Raw genomic sequence first — 19,726 nt, forward strand, 5'->3', positions numbered from 1 at the left:
ATAATGGGAGAGCCCATTCATTACACTGTAATGTTACTGATGGGGGTAGATTTTTTCTTCCAAGCCTTTAAAGTGTGAATGATCATGGTACCATGATCAGGATCACTGATGCAGATAACTGCTAATATCTGGCAAAGAAGACATCTGCCGCTTGGCGGAGGTTTGCGCTCCCTGAGTGCTGTTGTTTTTCCTTGTTGTGGAATAATGAATGTGTTGAATGTTTCACCTGAGGTTGTAACAGATTCTGCCTCTCTGCTGCTGCTCCTCCTTGTGTCGGAGCACAACAGCCCAGGAGTCACGTTATTCTGCCTGGAAAGACAAAAAAAATTATAATGGAGCATTACTTACTAAATGATAAAGCTCGCACCCACATATTCCACACAAAAAGTCAATGAATGCATGACTTGCATATTTGTTTAACATAACCATCTTTTCTTCAATAAAGCATTGCACCGACATTAGAAACTTCACATAAACAAATTACACGCATGTCATATGTCAGCAGCTTTGAAATAAGAAACTTCCCCCCTGAGCTCAATAGCTCTGACTTGTGGGGAGTAAAGTTAAGGTCAAGGTCTCTTCCATCACTGGTGGGGAGATGCGAGTGTGATCGTGGCAGTGTGAATGTGTGTGCGTGTGTGCGTGCGAGAAAAAAACAACAGCAGAAGTGGAGAGGAGGGATTTAGAATCTGATTGACGGACCAAATGATCCAAGCTAAACTTGAAGGCTCCAAATGTTTACATTGTTACCATGGCTGTTTTTTTGTTTTTTTTTAAAGCCAATAACGGTGAAAATGGATTCATGACTGGGCGCTAAACACCTGAGAGCCACTCAAAGGGAAGCTCCTTGTTAACTAGCGCAGCTCATCTTCGACTACAGGCTACATAAAGCTCATAACCCTATGACACACATGCTACAATGAGGCTCTGTCAGGGCAGCCTTTTAACAGGCAGCATGTTCCATGACCTCAACACCCATAAATCACAGGACGGGTGAGCAGACACTGGGTGTTGAGAGCTGTGTGCAGGCCACGCTTACAGCAAAGTCCCTATGTTGTATAATCAATAGATATAAAAATAAATGGCCTCGACGTTATTCTCTCCCTGCGACCACGCACTTTCTAATAAAATCCTAGTAATGCATATTTCATTTACTTTTATACTTATTGATTACCTGTACTCCAGTTAGTAAATCACGCGCCTATCGATCCCTCAATCGTCCCTCTGTCGGACAGCACATAACCAGCCATTTGTGGCCCTGATAAAGAGCCCAGGCATTGAACTCCCCACAGTAAATCTTTGCAAACTAACTTTTTAATTCCAAAATCGATCTGCGCTTAAACGTCACATTATTTCACGAGGTATTAAAAGAAATACCCTGATGCATTAAGCCTTAATGTGTGTGGAGGTCCATCGCTCTGTCTCGTTCCTGATTACTACCGAGACCAGGAGACACCGGGGCCCCGTCCAGCCTGGAGGAAGGTGAGAGGCAGATGCTCTCCAGGGGCCATCAAGAATCCACTGAGGCACTCAGCGCAATGCTAATCAAACATGAGAGTCCCATCAGCTGGCTCATTAGGCAAAGAAAAACCCCTACCATTCATCTCATCAAAAAAAAAAAAAAAAAATAATAACCACATGCTTTCTTTCATGAAACTGAGGAAAAAAGCAAGGATAAGACAGTAATTGTTTAATAAGACAACTTAAAATGCACAAGATAACTGATTGACATAAAGAAAATCAGCAACTACAAAACAGGCAATGAAAACTAAATTCCCCCAAAGACAAAAGGACACCGGGAAGAAGAAAAAAAGGGTCTAAGATGGATTTTTCAGGTCAGATGAGGCATTTCTTGAATGCAATGCAGTCCTCTGGGTGCAGAGTTAAGCAACACTGACACGGGGTCAGATGTAATTTTAGTACCCACATTTAAAAGCAAATATATCAATTAAAAATAATAAATCAAAAGAGGATTGATCTCAAGTTACAAAACTGCCATCTATTTTCATTAGGTACATGGTGGATCGTGCGCGAGCAGGGACCTTAAGATTAATAGAGGTATTCAAATGAATCAGAAAGGATTAGGTTCTCCAGGGAACATAATCGATAGCTCTAAATCAATAATCAATAGGCCATCCACACCAATATACTAACTGCTGACATTGTGATCTCACAATTAAAATGAAAACTGGGAAGATAGCCGCAAAAGACTATGATTTATCTCACGGCGCGAGTGTCATTTAGAAATAAATAAGTCAATAGATAAAAGCTGCTGCTGCCCGGCTCAGGTGGGAGGCGGTTATGCATTTTAACTCGTCCACAAGGCCTCGAGCGTGCACGGCCAAATCCCACGACGCCTATTCACGTGCAGAGACGAGGATGAACAGCAGGCAACCTTACACAGTCTTTATCGCTTAACATCAAACGCACCATCATCACTGTCAACAGGCATCAAACAGAAGATGACAGCTTTTATTAATGGAATATCGTTTCAACAATACAAGATTATCGCTTCACTCGGTTTGCAGAGAAAACGCTTTTCTCTCAAGGGTGTTGGAAACAAAGAAGTCACATGTCAGAGGGCTTCTTTAAAAACTTTTTAAATCATAAAAGTTAGTCTGAAGAGATTTGGCGGCGGTCTGAGCTGAACAAACAGGATGCTTGTGGGAGGAGGAAGTTCCAGTAGCTCGATGGGTGCCGTGTTTGCAAAGCTGGTTCGTAAGGACAAAGCTGCCGTCTCACTGGTGAGTAGATTTGAGCAGCTTGGGGAGATGGATTCAGCTCGTGCCGTCCAACGGGACACATCAGAAGCCCTTCTCGTCAATCCCCCTCTCGCCCTCGTTCATTTGGGAGTATGATTTACCGTATACGTTTTGAAGTGAAGGGTCTTGAATCCCACTATAAAAGAATTAAGAGGTCTCCCCCGAGTCTGCCATTCAAATGAGAGCATGGCAGGGATATGAGAGCTTTTTTAATAGAGAGAAATTAGTATTCACAATGCCTTAAACTGGAATCTGAAGGAACCTTTCAGGTGGTGAAGAAAGGAGCAGTTAAGAAAAGAAAAGCCTTAAGAAGTCAGGGGCTTTTTATATCAGTCGTGTTTTTGCCCCTCATCAAAGAACGCTGCGGCGCTCTGTGAAACAAACCCAAGAGAGACGCGGGAAAGGCAGTGTGTGTGAAAAAAAAAAATTAAGAATGCACCATAAATAGGCAGCTAGGAAACAACACATGGTGGAGTCCCACCGTCTCGAGGCCAGGAGGACAGCTGGGCTTCTCAATAGTCCCCCATGCAGATCCAACAGTTTGCAGGGATGACTGGGAGCGATGTGAGGCTTTGACAAACATCTTTAGGAGGAATCTTTATTTAATGCTTGTGGGCAGACCCCAAAAATGCAAGGAATCAAATCTGCATTACAACTATGTGAACACATTATTTTAGAAACAATGACCTTGAAAAGTACAGAATCCAAAAGTTACAAAGCCACATGCTCGATCTAAGTTTTAATCCAATGATAGCGTTTAAACAGAAAGTGTAACATCCTCACTATTGTTTTAGGTTTTTTTAAACTTTGTCCACTAACTCGTCCTGCAAATTAAGTCAGAGTTGATGAGTTATGGCATCAAAATGTTCAGAATACTCAGGACAGCTATACTATCTTCCGTTAATGGTTATTGATTAATTGGCAAAAATAAATTCAAATCTGGCAACCCAAACATAAATATTGGAACAGTGTGTTTTACCTCCTCACTTTTACAGAAAATGCAAATCATCTAGTTCAGGGGTGTCAAACTCATTTTAATTCAGAGACCAAATACGAACCAGTTTAATCTCAAGTGGGCCGCTGATTATGGGCGGTAAAACGAGCAAATGTATCTTTATTGTGCCTAAGTTTATACTTCCACCTATATTAGTATTTAAAGTATGTAAGGAACCAACAATATCCAAGCAATAAGTGACAGATATCAGTCCCTGCAGCGTCTTAAATTTCCTTGATTTTGTGACCAATTTTTATTTAATTTGGGGACATTTTGTGGAATAATTTGAGGAAAATTGTAGGATTTGGGAAAATTTGAGAGTTCTTACAACAATTTGAATTAAAAAATGACTGCTATCAAGTGATATAGGCGTGAAAAAACTGTGAGCCCTGGAAAAAAATGTGCACTTTCATTGATTTTATGTATTTGGAGGTACTGAGATATCTACAACTGAAATAGTTGATAATTTACACAATGAGTCACATTTTCATTGTAATTTTTTACTTTCTCCTGCAGGCCGAATTGGGAGCTTTAAAGGGCTGGATTTTGAGTTTGACACGTGCTCTAGTTCATCTTGTATACCAACTTATCCTAAACAGCAGTGCAGTTTGAAGGGACTGCTGCATTAATATCCCTATGCATTCCTTTGAGCCTCTGTAAACCTAACAAATATTCTGCAATATGTGTAAGAAGTTAAATAGTTAGGTGGGTAAATAGATCGGTAGGTAATAAGTGGGAGTTGGAAAAAATAAATGCAAACTGTTGTCTGTCAGGTTACAGCCAACAGTGGTCACATGGACTATGAAATGGTCATGTGACATGCAACAAGTTGCTGTTGATTACTCATCCCTTCAGAAAGAAGACAGCCTATAATTAATTATAGCCTCCACTCATCACAACACATAGAAAAGCCACTTCTAATGTAAGTTGCATGGAATGACAGCATGTCAGAAAACATTTTCCTTCATTTAAAGCAGCAATACAAACCCAAAGGCTGTGTACAAAGCTAATTGTGGGTCCAGCAGATGTGACCACCTGCTAAATGCTGATAGTTCCCAGAATGGCAAGTGGATTTAAGTAATAAGTCAGCGCTATGACACTGAAAACATCACTATTAAAGAGGACTATTACTAGTTCTTTGTCTCTGATAGTTCAGTTAGTGCCTGTAGTATTAGGTTAACTAACATATGGCTTCGTGTACCTGTTTCTGAAAACTGAGGAGGAACATCTGAGATGGGAGTTCTCTGACAGCAGGTCAATGGGACACATCGTTAACGGACACAAAGGGTTCAGCTGAAACTACAGGAAATTCATTTAAGTTTCATCAACAGATCCAGATCCAAATAATAATTGAAAAAACAAACATCATACCTGGCTTCGGTCCCGTTTTCCAACAGAAGGAAGCCAAAAGCTAGAAAGAAAGAGTTAACAGAGTTTTACTCAATACAAACACACAAAAACTAAAATGTATCTTATTGTTGGATTTCAACTTCATCTTACTCTCTCTGGTAAGAATCTTGGGAGAAGTGTCTCAGTCTCTCCACAAACACTGGCATGCTGTTGCCCTGTTGAAATAAATGAGTGCACAGTGAGACAAACATTGATTGTATGAGCATTTATTTTTTTGTGAGCAAGAAAAAGCATGTTTTTCTTCACCTTTCTGGAAATCCTCCTCCTCTCCTTCCTGAAACAACATGCAGCCGAGCCACGCAGTCGCCTGAGACGTGAATGATATGCTGCAATGATAGAAAATAAGACAAGTAGCAAAATAATCAGTAAATATCTTAAAGGTTTACAAAGAAAGCCAGAAAAATGAAATTTGCCAAAACTTATTTGGTGAGTGTTGGAAGATTCATGAAATGTTTAGTAGTATATTTAAACCCAACATTTGAGACATTTGTTGACTTGTTGGTAAATTAAAAACTCAACATGTTTTGCATAATTTTAAAACTTGGGACAAAAATGATAAAACAAAGTCTAAAATCAATGCTTTTGAGTCTTGGCACCAGAGATCTGGTAACTCATCCTAGAGGCTTGCTGTCCTTCAGATCTTCCCCTGTTGAAACTACACATTATCTTGAATATCGTCATACATAGAGCCTTTGATTTCCTTTCCATGTCACTAATCATTTCTGCTTCTTCTGCTTTCCATCATTACTGGCTATGAAACTTCTCAAAATCGAGCCAGACAGGCTTAATTTGGTTAATTGAATTAAATGCAGAAGTGGGGCAAATGCACTCGCTGAAAATAAGATTACGTAGCGCAATTTACGTTACATAGCGCAATCTATGCTACGTACAGCATAGATAGTACTGTTTTGCACAAGTTAACATTAAGCCATAATGAAAAATATTGTGGAAATGTGTAATATTGTCCCAAAACGTGGGTGATAGTTTAGTTTGCATTGTATAAATAATTATTTCCACTTAGGGAGGTATGTCTGTTATATCGCAAGATTTGAAAAATTTGAATTTTTTGTCCACGGCGTTCTCTCTTTATGGTGAAAAATTGCATGCAAATGCTTAATATTGTCCTAAAACATGCATGTGATTGTGAGAATATATTTATCGTCATATTGCAATTTCTGCTTAATTTATGACTAATATAACCATTTCCATTTCAGGAAGTGAATTTCCATTCGTTTTCAGTGATCACTAAAAATCCAAAATTGAAGGACGGCGACCTCCAAGGAAATTTAGTGGACATCATGCTCTAAAATACTAATATGAGTTTAAGTTGGTTCATGAAAAACAACTTTTAAAAGAAACCTTTGCTTGATTGCCGTGAAGGCTGCAGGAAAGTGGGCAAAGTGCGCTTGTCATCAATGGAAAGCTGGCTGTCCGAGTCCCAGCTTGGCAACAGGCCAGCCACGCCCGTCCCACAGTCTCCTTCAACGAACCAGTCGCTCTGCTCGTCATCACCTGCACATGAGGACGATATTAGGAAGAGAACATAAATACTTGATCTTTTACAATTCATTTTCAAAGCCGTTTCATTTGTGCACGTTTGGGTTTTAAATCTTTAGGAGATTTGAGTAACTTGTTTGTGCCTGTAGTGACATCAACGCTTTCATCAGACCTGTCACTCAGCACAGCGCACACAGGAGCCATGCCTCTTACAGTCAAGGTGTAGTGACAACTGTTAAATCAGGGGCCGCCTGGCCCCACCACGGCTAATGAGATTAGCAAAGGCTTCAGCGCTCATTAACACGACATGACAACGTCTTATTAGAGTCGCCTGGGTGCCCAGCAACCATCACATTGTAGCTGGATCTCCCACTGAAGCTCCAGCATTCCCTCAGAGTCAAAGAGGGGGTTGTCCTGAGCTGACAGCTTGTCTTTTTTTCTTTTACATGATTAGCAAATCTTTATGTGTTAGCAGCTTAAAGCTGATATCCGGAAGTTCTGAGAAATCTATGTATATGTATCATTCTTTTGAAATACGCCAAAATACGTAACTAGTCTTTTACTATGGTCTACTGCAGGTGGTCGTTCATATGCATCAATATATATAAGTCCCACCTTTGTGCTATAAACCCCTATACAAATAGTAAGTAAGTAATGTTTGTTTATACATCACCTTTCACAGACAGAGGTCACAAAATGCTTTACATATCAGCTCATTCACACACCAATGGGACAGAGCTGCCATGCAAGGCGCTAGTCTGGGAGCAACTTGGGGTTCAGTGTCTTGCCCAAGGACACTTCAAAACAGACCGGTATAGACTGGGATCAAATCCCTCGAACCCCAAATCAAACCCCTCGAACCTGATCACCCATGCCAATAGGCTTCAACTTCCTGTAGCTGAGACAGCAAACAGGTATATATGATTTCGGCTCATTCCTCAGGAATGTCCATCGCCAAAAGAACGATGATGATCCATAAACCTATATCAATGTGACCTCATGTTCCGCGATGCGCATGCACAAAAGCAGGGGCGTGGCTTCTGGTAGATTGGCAGAGGCAGGGGAGGAAATGAAGCAGTTTAGGGAGGAACATCGAGACGTTCGCTTTTGAATTTTCTCTCTTTTCATCCTCCGAATATCAGCTTTAAACTCAAGATCTAACCAGAATTATATGTGCTACTGTTTAATAAGTCCTTACCTTGTCTCCCTTCATCATTGGTGAACAAACCAGGGTCACTGCTGCATGTGCTGCTGGTTTCCCTGCAAAATAACAAAGAAAGAAGGAAAATCACGCGACATAATAAGAAGATTATTTCATATCAGTGACATTCAAAAATGAAAATATTTCATTGTCTTCTTTAGGTCACACAATGTTAGAGCATCTGACAGGAAAACAACGTAACTCAAACATTTACATGACCTGGTAACGTCAATATTTGACAACAACCGTTTCATGAAAAAGAAGTCTGGAGTTTGAGGTCGACATGAATAGAAATGACGCGACAAGACAGAGCGTGCTGTGTTTTCCAGTGTTGCTACGGCAAACACAAAGGCATCAGGAGAGACTCTGATCGAAGCCACTGAGTGACATGAACAATCTAATTGAATATCCTCTGCTGTCAGCTCCAATCTAATCTGTTCTGCGTTGTGAAGGATGACAGGAGAGCCAAACACGTTCCCTCAATCCTTCCTCTCCCCCGTGGGTGCGCCCCACACATCGAGCGACCCACAGGCGTTCCGCTTACACAAAAACTGCCCGACATCTGCTGCCTGGGCTGCTTTAATGCCAATGCACTGCCCGGCTGCACCTCCCCAACCCCAGCCTACGGCAACCCCTGATACTCTCCCACTATGCCAAAGCACAACATCCAAATATCAGCCTTATACACCCTCAACCCTGTCAGGCCTTGACCTCTAGACAACTCAAAGTCAGAGGATGGAGGAATGAGAGGTGTAACAAAAAAAAGTGTTAATAACCAAATTAAATACATTTCTGAAGAGTTGATATGTCCCTACATCTTCAATCTAACTTAAATACGATTTTGTGGCGGGGAAATATACTGTACTGTTAATATAAGTATTAGGGAAAGTTTTTAGTTTTTCTGGTTTTATGAATATTTGTGACAAAGCCTACATTACGCTACATTTTATGTGTGTTTCTACAGTTTGTTCAAGGATATACATCCAAATATCAGCCTTTTACACGCCTCAACCCCGTCAGGCCTTGACCTCTAGACAACTCAAGGTCAGAGGACGGATGAATGGGGACAGTAACGAAAAAAAGTGTCAACAACAAAATTAAAAAAATTGCTATCCATACATCTTGAATCTAATATGTCTACATGAATAAGATTGTGAGGCAGGTAAATATATGGTACTGTTAATATAAAAATTATTATATTAGTATTAGTATTTTTTTTTATTTAGTTTTGCTGGTTTTCATGAATATTCTGTAAAAAAGTATCCAAAACACAACATTTTCTGTGTGTGAAGGTACAGTTTGTTGCTTAAAAATATACATAAAAATACATGCTGTTTTTTTATGAATACTAGTTTAAAAAAAGTATTCAAAATACTAAATTTTTGTTGCTTAAGAATATAAATTTAAGTATAACTGAGTCTTTTTTTCACCTGTTTCAGTCATTCTTTTTAAAATAAATAATGTAACTTTTTTCTAGATGAAGGACTTAGTGCATTAACCATTACACAGGAAACAGCTTTGCACTTCCTGTTTATCATCACTGACCTTGCTTGTCTGAGTAAGCTGCAGGGTCAGTTATGCGCTGATGCAGTGGTTTTGCCATATTGCCGAAACCCGTCAATGACGGCAGACGTTCATCCAGCCCGCCTGTCTCTCCAGCCAGATGGTCCTCCATCATCTCCCTCAACATCCACCAAAAGCACTTCTGGTACTAGTAGGGCTGGGCGATATGCACCTAAATTAATGTGTCGATAATTTTTCTCAAAATGGTGATATACGATATAGATCTCGATATTTTTAACTCCAACAAGTCTTACGAGAAACACAATTCTGGGTTAAATTTGCTGATGCAAAGGAACATTTATGAGCACAATATGTGCAACTTTTGACTTTTTCTCCTATAAGGGACAGCAAATGTGAGTGATTTCTGTAGTGTGGCTTGTTTAGGGGAAAGTCTGGGTTAGGACGCACTTTGCTTTTCATGGTGTTCTGAGAAGTAGCAAAAGCAGCAACTCCTAAAATGAGTATTTAATTTTAAATTTTTTCTTTTTCTAAAAAAAAAAAAAAAGCTATAAAATAAAAATGTCAATATAGGCAATATTGTAATTTTATATATTGCCAAAAAAGAAATTGCAGGTAAATGTGGGTAAAATCCAGTCAGATGAGGGCGAGAAAACAATAGTTACAAAAGTTATACAATTGACTTTTTGCTGAAATCATATTTGTCTGCAATTGTCCTTTTTTTTTTGGTGTTTTCTGTTGGTTATTTGGGTGTATTTGGGTGCTAAAAAGTAAGATAAAATAAAAAATTGCGATATATCTTGACTCTCAATATATTGCCCAGGCCTACTTACTAGCCTCAGCATGCAGCACCTCCAATCGTCATTAAAAGCCTCCACAAATCCAACCAACACAGCATGACGACAGTTTCATCAAAAATGTTGCCCCTTTTCTATGAATAGTGTGCAAAGTTTGAAAACAAATCACAGGTATAAACAATTAATCAGACACAGCCATTAAGTATTTATTTGTATTAAAGGTGTAATGTGATGTCGCTTGGAGTCAATGTGGGACCATTTTCATTAAGTACTGCCTGATTAACGCTATGAATAATTGAGGAAGCCATTTTTCTAAAAGGACCTAAAGAAACACTGCTTCTTCAGCAGTGACCTTTATCCAGGAAAAGTTGACAAACATTTGAGCTAAACTTGGTTTTTGACGTACTAGCGGGTACAAAAAAGATGCAAAGGATAGGACAAATGCTAATTGTGCAGGTGAAAGAAAGTCAAGGGCAAAAGCTAAAGCTGCACAACAGTGTTTAGGGATGAACTGCACTTCCCATGTGGCCCTATTGTCTCAATACAAGCCAAAGAGGTGAAGCAAAACACAGTATCCAGATGAGCACTAATCATTAGGAAATAATCCCCAGCTCCTGGGAGAGGCAGACCAGTTTGCACAGAGATTACAGGCAAGCCGCCATTTATCGAGCCTGGGCTCATTCTGCAGAGGAATAAAAACGAAGCCGACTTGAAAAGGGGGGGGGCTGATAACAATGGATCTGTGGGCTCTTCAAACAAGCCACCCCAACCCAAACCCATGCCCTCTCCTATGCGTGTCTCATTCTAAGGTTATCCCACCCTCCATGAACAGCTGTAATTGGATTAGCCACAGAGATTTATGAAAATTAACTTTGGTAAATGCATCGCTGCGTTCCTAAAAAAAAAAAAAAAAAAAAAAAAAAACTCCTCACAAGAGTTTTCCCAATTACTAACTACAGTATGATTAAGCTAAAAAAGGACATTAACACTTTTGTTTTTGTCGTTTTAAAAGCCAGCAATGAAAGTAGACACAGCAGCACACAGCTGGAGACGTGGGATGAGGGCTGGTCGGAGCCTACCCACAGGTGAGGCCAGCCTGGGTGCCAGGTGGCCTCGGTGCCAGCAGACTGAGCTTGGTCTAATGAAGGATGCGGAGCCCAACTGGAGCTCCCAACATCTGCTCTCCTTGCACTGGGGTTAGCTGAAGGCAAAGCTCTGCTAGGGACGCACATAAGGGGAGTGACCTTGAGAAGATGGACATTTGGAGAAAACCAGCAGATGTGAAAGTAACAGATTTAACTTTACTCACGTTACTGTATTTAAGTTGTTTTTATGGGTATAGTATTTCTAAATTAGTCATTTTACTTGTACTTAAAGAGCAACTGAACCCCTGATTTCACTGTCACTAAGAGGAACATTTTTAAAAAAGCCTTGATTATGGGCGGGGCTACTGGCGCAGTTAATACATGCCGATTTTATACTATGAAATCTCCAATGAACAATCTATGCTAAGCTAACTAGCTACTCATTACTCAATATTCCTCTTTATTCACTCTTCTGTCAATCCAACCTACCCACCACAGATTGTACAGCCCACAAGTGCTAGTTTTAATAAAAGGGGAGGGGCTAACAGTGCTTGTTTGTGATGCAAGATAATCCCAAAACGTCACATGATCTTGTTCTCAGCCAATAGCAAAAATCAATTGTTATAGCTGAGTTTCAACCCATAGAGGGAAGTCACTCTGACATTTTACAACAAAATATACCAAATTGAAATACTTTGACTAAAATGTTGAAAGTTGGACCAGGATTAATCAACAGCACTACTTCATACCCAAATATATTTGTATTCAGCAGATAAAAAGGTTTTGGGGTTTAGTTACTCTTTAGGTGTCTTTTAAAGGAAGTAAAGTAATTAATTACATTTCTACCCAACCGTTACTGAGTAAATTATGATTTTTTTTTTTTTAATTTCCGTTTTATGGTCTCTTCATAAACTTAAATGAAGGCACATTGAACATAATCCATATGATCTTACTCATGCCATTTCTGATCAACTCCCAGCCACTTTCTTTGGTTCAGGTTGGGGTCTCTACCTATTATGTTGCACTGTTTTATAGTTTATAAATGTAGATATACCTGTACTTAGAGCCTGAGAATTTAAAATATATAAAACAATTTGCATCACTTACAGAATTGATCATCTAAGTTTAATTATTTTTAAGTTGTCTTTTTAAAGCTGTTATACTTTACTTGTGCTGCTGACCAAAGGTAAAAGTAATGGATTACAAGTACTGACGTTACTGTAATTGAGTTGTTTTTACGGATACTTGTATCGTTTTTTTTTTTTTTCCTAAATCAGTAAAATAATCAACCTGACATTGTGAAACTACAAAAAATGAAATTACCAGAAAACAATCAAATGCATCACATCATAGCAACCAACCAGATAAAAAAGCATTGAATGCTGGTTATTTTTTCAGTTTTAGAGTTTATAAATGTAGCTATACATTTTTTTATTATTATTATTCTTTAATTGAACTCAATGGTGTTATTTTATTTTTAAAATAATTGTACATTTTGACAAATCTTTTATTCCATACAGATGTCTTTGTGGAAAATAAATGTACATTCCAATTGTGCAAGATTTTGTCTCTTTCTTTTTAAGTTTATACATGAGATGTTTACTGTATGCAGGGCAACCGTGGCAAGATTTATTACCAAACATAAACGTATGGGGTGAAAGTAACTCTAGTAACTTTTAGTTTGAGTACTATTTAATTGTGCTACTTTTTACTTATATTTGAGTATTTTATGTATGACGTACTTATGTACAAGTTCAATCAAGTAACAGTACTTCTACTTGAGTAGGATATATCAGTACTCTTTAAACCAGACACTCCATATGAAGAAATGGCAGTAAGAGTAAAACGGCCTCTGTGTCTGACATGAACTGGACCGTAAGGCTCTCCCAGTATAAACACTGCTGTTGTACCACTGTCAAACTCTCATCATCGCTGCCATTTGTCCATATCGCCTCGCCTCCGTCAGGGCTTAACCATTAGATTGTTTAGCCGTCGGTACAGTGTGGCACTCTCAGCAGTCTACTGAGCAGCAATCAAGAGTGTTGGCGTTGTGTAAGTGAGAAATGATTGACAGCGGGCCGTTGTGCTCCCATTTATTTCTTCTCCGGAGCTGTTTTCTGTCAGAACGACTATTGATTTTTCCATAAAGTAAGAAAACAAGTACCGTTTAAGGGCTGAGGAGGTCAGCGCAAATTAAAGTAGAAGATGTAAAGCCTTCTCTCTGTCCCATAATGGGTTACCTCGCATGTCTTCATCTTTGAAGATTTATGGTCCCACAATAATGATGCCAAGCACAAGAAAAAAAAACAAAGCAACAGGGAATAGAATCTTAAATTGTTGCACAACTACGATGTTGCTTTGTAAGTAAGTGACTTGCATTGGTTGACAATGTTTCTTTATTTAACAGTTCTCAACCTTGGAGTCAGGACCTGATTTGGGCTCACCAAACACTGGGAGGGGGTCGCCAGATGTCACCAAGAAACTAAGAACATTTTCTGAACAATTTGAGCCCATTTTTTGTTATTTTTCCCCTTTTTCTGCAACTACACCAAACTTGCCATATTTTAACCTATTTTCACACCATATTTTTGCTCAATTATTTCTACATTACTCTCATTTCCACCACTTCATCAAATTCCAATGCCTTTTCTGCACATTTTTTCCACTTTCAAGACATTTTCGGCACTAATAAACCTTTTCCACCACTTTTCTTACCTAAAGTCGTATTTGTTGACCCATTATCGTCACTTTTAACCATATTTCATGCTTATTTTTGCCAATTTAACCACATTCACGATTTGTCATGTCCATTATTTGCCCGTTTAATTGTTCTTACTTTTTAAATTACACCACCCCAACCACCCCCTCCCAATTTCTGCCACTTTGAAGCCAATATTGCCACTTTGAACCCTTTTGCCACTTTTTCTGTCCGTTTTTGGCCACTCTAATTTGCAACTTTTAACCAATTTCTGTGGTTTTTCAAATCCCATTTCGCCACCTTTTCCACTATTTTTGGTCATTCTTAACTTTTTAATATGTTATCACACAAAGACTCCGAACCTGTGTCAAATTCCACAAAACACATTTGTGGGACAATATGCTTTAATGAATAATGTAAGAGCAAAGCTCTTATAAAATTGTCATACACAATTATACCAAAATATTAGAGGCAAAATAGATTGATGAGAAATATGAAGTTCCTACTGTATATAAACATATACCAGTTAAAGTGTGATATTTGTTTTCATGTAATCATGCAATACTGCAGCCAGTCTTGGCGGTAGTTTTGCTAAATAAATAAAAAGCTCACGTCAAGATGCAGTCTGGGGCTTTTGGACAGGCTCTGCTTTAATTACCTGAGCCGAGAAAAGAATAAATTTGAAGGCAAATCAATAGCTGACCAAGTGGCTTATTTATTTGTGACAATATTTCTTGAAAGGATATAATGAGCTGGCAGACACCTGGAGGCATAACTATCAAAGATTTCTCCGAGATGATCATTTCAGCTTCAGGAGACGAGGATGGAGAGACTCTATCATTAATTTTTAATGTCAACTCAATACATTTTCTTGGTTTAGTTGAAGATATGTTGGATATTGACAACTGGCTCAATGGAGACAGGCAGCATAGATCATTCTAAATGTCGTCTTGTTTAACTGCTTCTGTCTTATAGTAGTTATGCCTGTGACTTTTTATGTTATGGGTTTAACTGATGGTAATAACTTTTAAATTTAAAGGGTAAAAAGGGCTTCCTGAGTTTTCAGCACCTTTTGTAGTTTGATTTTAAACGAATCGAGACAAAACCTAATTATTTTTTTTAACGCAACTGAAATGGTAAGTGTGACATTTCAGTGGTGATCATGGTGTGGTTCCTAACCCACGCTGTGGAAATAAACAAACTGGGCTTTAAAGGAGATGCACAGCAAGTGAGAAAGAGAAGGATTCTGGGATGATGTGACAAAGATTTAAAGGCGGAGCAGCTAATCCAATAGTGGCAATTCGATTTCATTCTAATTATCGCAATTGTATCCTTGGCCAAGACGTTTGCCCACATTGCCTCTTATAAACGTGAGGGAAATAATAAAATTGAAGAAGATCTAAGGATGTATTGAACACATTAGCAGCCACTGATGAAATATAACTTAGCTTCCAGAATTTCTTATAAAACCAATGAAGAAAAGTTTGTGTTTGTGCAGCAGGAGAAAACCCTGTATTAACTAAAAGTGGAACAAAAAATCTAGGCGGCAATATATTGCGTTATTTCATTGTGCGGTTATCGTATCGATCCATCCATCCATTTTCAGACCCACTTATTCCTGTTTGTTAGGGTCGCGGGGGTCTGCCGGTGCCAATCTCCGGCTCTCATTGGGTGCTGGGCGGGGGTACACCCTGGACAGGGCGCCAGTCCATCGCAGGGCAACACAGACATACAACCACTCACTCTCATTCACTCCTATGGGCAATTTAGAGACTTCAATCAACCTTACAGTCATGTTTTTGGAATGTGGGAGGAAGCCGGAGTACCCGGAGAAAACCCACGCAGCATGGGGAGAACATGCAAACTCCACAAAGAAAGGACCCAGAACCTTCTTGCTGTGAGGCGGACGTGATAACCACTAAGCCAACTGTATCGATCCAAAAAATGTCTAAATTGATTGTGTCGTTCATTACCCTAACCCAGGGGTCTGCAACCTGCGGCTCTGGATAGTTGTTTTTTTTTTACAGAGGCTATTCATGATTAATGACAAATAAAATCAAGATATAACATTTATTAACCTAAAATAAATCACGTCGTGCAATGACTCAGCCATCTTCCTACTTCACCTCCTGCAACATCTACAGACCATCAACTTTCCTGCACCTGTGGCTAACCTTAAGTTTTAAATCCCTGGTAAGATAACTAAACCAACAAAAACACCATTCTGGAAAAAAATAGAGACAGATTAATTTAACCGCCAATGTGCCAGTTAAATATTCATGCTTTATGTGTGGCAAGAAATTAGCAATTAGCATGTGTTGACCACATGATCATGTTTTATCAAATTCAAGTGAGTTTTTGTAGCCTTTCAAATACATTAACTTAAAAAAAACCTTCTTTATATAACATTGTGTTCATGTAAACCGAGATGTGTAAGAACTTGAAGATGCAAGATACTGTTTAATTTCTTGATGTCAATTTATTTTATTTTATTTTAAACTGGTTTTAAGTTGCCATTTACATGATCAATATAAATCAAATCAAAAATTATTCTATATAATTTTAACTGTATAGAATTTATACACTGTATTGTCATTTTTTCGGCTCCAGGACGACTTTAATCCAGGTGAGATGAGGTTAAATGGCTCCTTTGAGAGTAAAGGTTGCAGACCCCTGCCCTAATCCTAACCCTTCTTTACCCTTACCCTAACCCCACTAGATCATTCCACCTAACCCCAAAAATGCCAACATAGCTTTAAAGGTGTCATAATTTAGCGTACGACACTTAATGACAGCCTTCATGACACCTTATTCATGCTAATGACGGATAAGGACAGCGTAATGTCAGCCCTATGTACATACAACATACTGGGCACTTTTATAGATGGATGTGGTTTTTTTTTTTTTTTTTTAAAAGAATTTAAGAACTTAACAGAATCAGAATCTGTTGTAGAAGCAAAAGCTAAACTTTTTTGAAAAATGTATTTAGACAGTTTATTAAACATACCACTTGTTTTTGATATTTATAGTTGAATTACAGTTAATTACCATTTACTTGTTCCTGCAAGTTGAAAAATAAACTGTATTTCATACCATTTGGTAATTGTAAAGGTGAAATTTGTAATTATTGATATCGTGATTTATATGGTATTGTTTAGTATTGGGATATATCGTATAGTGACATGCAAAACGTCAGCCCTCGTATTTACCCCTCAGACATGTTCTCGTCTGCATCTCTGTGCTCCTTGGCCATTTTCCTTCTCCAGCACTTCTTTCGCATCAGTTGAGCTCCTTCAGGCGGCCTGTCCACGCCCATCCAACCAGCAGACCTCCTCCTTGACTCAGAGAGATGCTGCACCTTAGAAGAGCGATGCTTCCGTTTCCTGTCCACAGTGGAAACTTTTACTTTCTGCTGAAAGCGAACGCCTACGTCTGAGCTCATGCGTTTCATCTTCCTCCTCCTCCTCAGCGGTCGTCCTGGATTATTCTCCGTGAAGGAGTCGGACTCCGGCCAGGACGGCTGCCTCGTCCTGACGGGGCCTCTGAGGATTGACGGCCACGGCTGGGTGGAAACCATGTCGTCGGAATCGCTGCAGTTGGCCACAGACGCAGAGATGGAGGACGCGTTTACTCGATAATTCCTGGACTCATCCAAGCTCGACTCTGACGCCTCGATCCAGCAGCGCCGGTGCTCCATTGGGTAAAGGGAGGCGTCACGAAAGCGCTTGCGTCCTCTGCGGCGGCGGATCTGCCGACGTTGCTGCAGTGGATTCAGAACCATTTCCTCCCATATTTCGCCCAGCTTGGCCTGCTCAGACGTCTGCTCTAACGCAGACACCAGATCCTGCACCAACTCATCCATCATGGTTCTGAAAAGCAAACAAACAGGTGAGCCTTGGAAGCTGCTCATAACTGTATAGATCAGGGGTCACCAACATGGTGGTCGTGAGCACCCGCATGAACCGTGTGAGGTGCCCTCACAATAGTGACCAATGAGCTCCATCTAAAATCTGATTTAAATGCCAGGCTTTTAACTTCACAAAGATAAATATAGATGACAGTCATCAGTGCCTTAGTGGAGTTAAATACTGCTACACTTGAAACGTTTCTGTATTAAATTAACTATCTTTAAATGTTCATTATCACTGAAACATTGTGACAAATGTGTCGTAGACAGAATTTTGCTAAAGATGATGTAGATTTGGTGTTTCGATTGTAATACGACATGTTTTAAACAGAGAGTGGAATTTTTCAAATAAATAAATAAAATACATGGTTGTTATATGTTTTACGATTAGTTAAAAGTTGCATAAACAAAACGAAAGCGAAAGCATCTTGAAACTTTAACATTTCCTGCCTTTTTAATTCACTTTTAGTCCTCCTTCATTATCTCACTCTCTGAATCAAGTGAATCTATAAAAAATAAAAATAAATAAGTATTTCAGGATTGCAAATCAAACCATTAGCCATTCGGATTATTCCGTACCTTGGAAGTAGCTCGCAATTTCAGAAAGATTAGTGAAACCTAGTATTATAGATAGATAGATAGATAGATAGATAGATAGATAGATAGATAGATAGATAGATAGATAGATAGATAATTCTGACTAATAAATTAGCCTCAATGAACTGGATAAACAAAATATTCACTTGTTTCCCAATGTTATTTTATCAAAAACAGGTTAATCACTGTTGGTCTTTCAGTAGTGAGTAATCAGAACGTTATAGGTGATTGGTGCCCATTGTAAACTGATCAAAATATCATGTTGTTGAGCTTCAGGTCTAGTAGCAAGAAATAATAAGTGTTCTGTTCACCTCTATTGAATAAGCTGGGTGTCTTTTAATGATACAACCGTGCAAAAATATGTATAAGAGGTGTTTTCATAGAAAGGTCATCAGCAGCAGGAGGAGGATATCTGCCTGCTGTTACATAACAACAGCTCACATGTGAGCTATAGCACAAGGACGGACATATATGCCCTCGTTGCTCCAACTCACAGCGAAATATAACAGCTCAGTGTCTGTAGAGCAGCCGCAGTGTGTCTGTGTGTGTGTCTGTGTCTAACTGAACGCTGTGCGGAACAAAAGCACACGGTTTTACTGTGTTGCAGCACTCACCAGACGCAGATCGTCTTGTTTTGTTTTCGCCACAGCTGGAAAGCACACGTCACTTCCGCCCCGATCCAGCCAATCAGGGTGAGCGCAGTAGCCCGGAGACAGCGCGCTAACACAGCAGCAGATGTTAGAAATTAATTAATTAATTCATTAATTTTTTATTTTTTTAAAAAAGAGAAGAAGAAAAAAAAAAACCGCAGAGCAGAAAGGCTGACCAAAACTTCACTGCGTATAACAGTTCTACCATAAATAATTTAGATTTTTTTTTTTTACATTTGAGTACAAAAATGTGATCCGAGGGGAACGTGATCAACGTATTAATCAACATTTTAAATAATGACCAATCTAAGCATTAATACAGAAGGGAAATTATTTTGCAGATTTTTTTTAGTTGAGTTTAATGTATTTTTATTTTTTAGTATGTTTTTGTATCTCATTGAATGTGTTTTTGGAGTCATTTTGTGTATTGTTGTTGTTTTGTGTATTTCTCTCTTATTTTGTTTGTTTTTTTAAGTCCATTTGTGTCTTTTTGTCTAATTTTCTTTCATTTAATATGTTGTAAATCCGTTATTTTTGTTGTTTTGTGTATTTTTTAGTCACTTGTTTCTTAGGAGGTAATGCATGTTTTCTATTTGGTTTATTTAAT

At 38.9% G+C, this 19,726-nt stretch overlaps 1 protein-coding gene across 4 annotated transcripts in view; it reads right to left on the reverse strand.

Moving 5' to 3' along the window:
• LOC114456358 (G patch domain-containing protein 2-like) overlaps window positions 1-19,136 on the reverse strand; it is a 33,939-nt gene extending 14,803 nt beyond the window's left edge. For 3 of the 4 annotated variants that reach the window (XM_028438073.1, XM_028438071.1, XM_028438072.1), the window contains exons 1-9: window positions 19,084-19,136; window positions 17,175-17,834; window positions 7,862-7,923; window positions 6,526-6,678; window positions 5,413-5,492; window positions 5,257-5,321; window positions 5,128-5,167; window positions 4,958-5,055; window positions 227-309 (exon numbers count right to left, since the gene is read on the reverse strand). In XM_028438073.1, the coding sequence (XP_028293874.1) occupies window positions 227-309; window positions 4,958-5,055; window positions 5,128-5,167; window positions 5,257-5,321; window positions 5,413-5,492; window positions 6,526-6,678; window positions 7,862-7,923; window positions 17,175-17,830 (1,237 nt within the window). In that variant the 5' untranslated portion in view covers window positions 17,831-17,834; window positions 19,084-19,136. The remainder of the gene's footprint in view (window positions 1-226; window positions 310-4,957; window positions 5,056-5,127; window positions 5,168-5,256; window positions 5,322-5,412; window positions 5,493-6,525; window positions 6,679-7,861; window positions 7,924-17,174; window positions 17,835-19,083) is intronic. The other variant, XM_028438074.1, reaches the window with a different exon arrangement.
• Window positions 19,137-19,726: the final 590 nt, after the last annotated feature.

This window comes from Gouania willdenowi, chromosome 22 (genome assembly GCF_900634775.1).
Source record: "Gouania willdenowi chromosome 22, fGouWil2.1, whole genome shotgun sequence".
Classification (NCBI taxonomy): Eukaryota; Metazoa; Chordata; class Actinopteri; order Blenniiformes; family Gobiesocidae; genus Gouania; species Gouania willdenowi.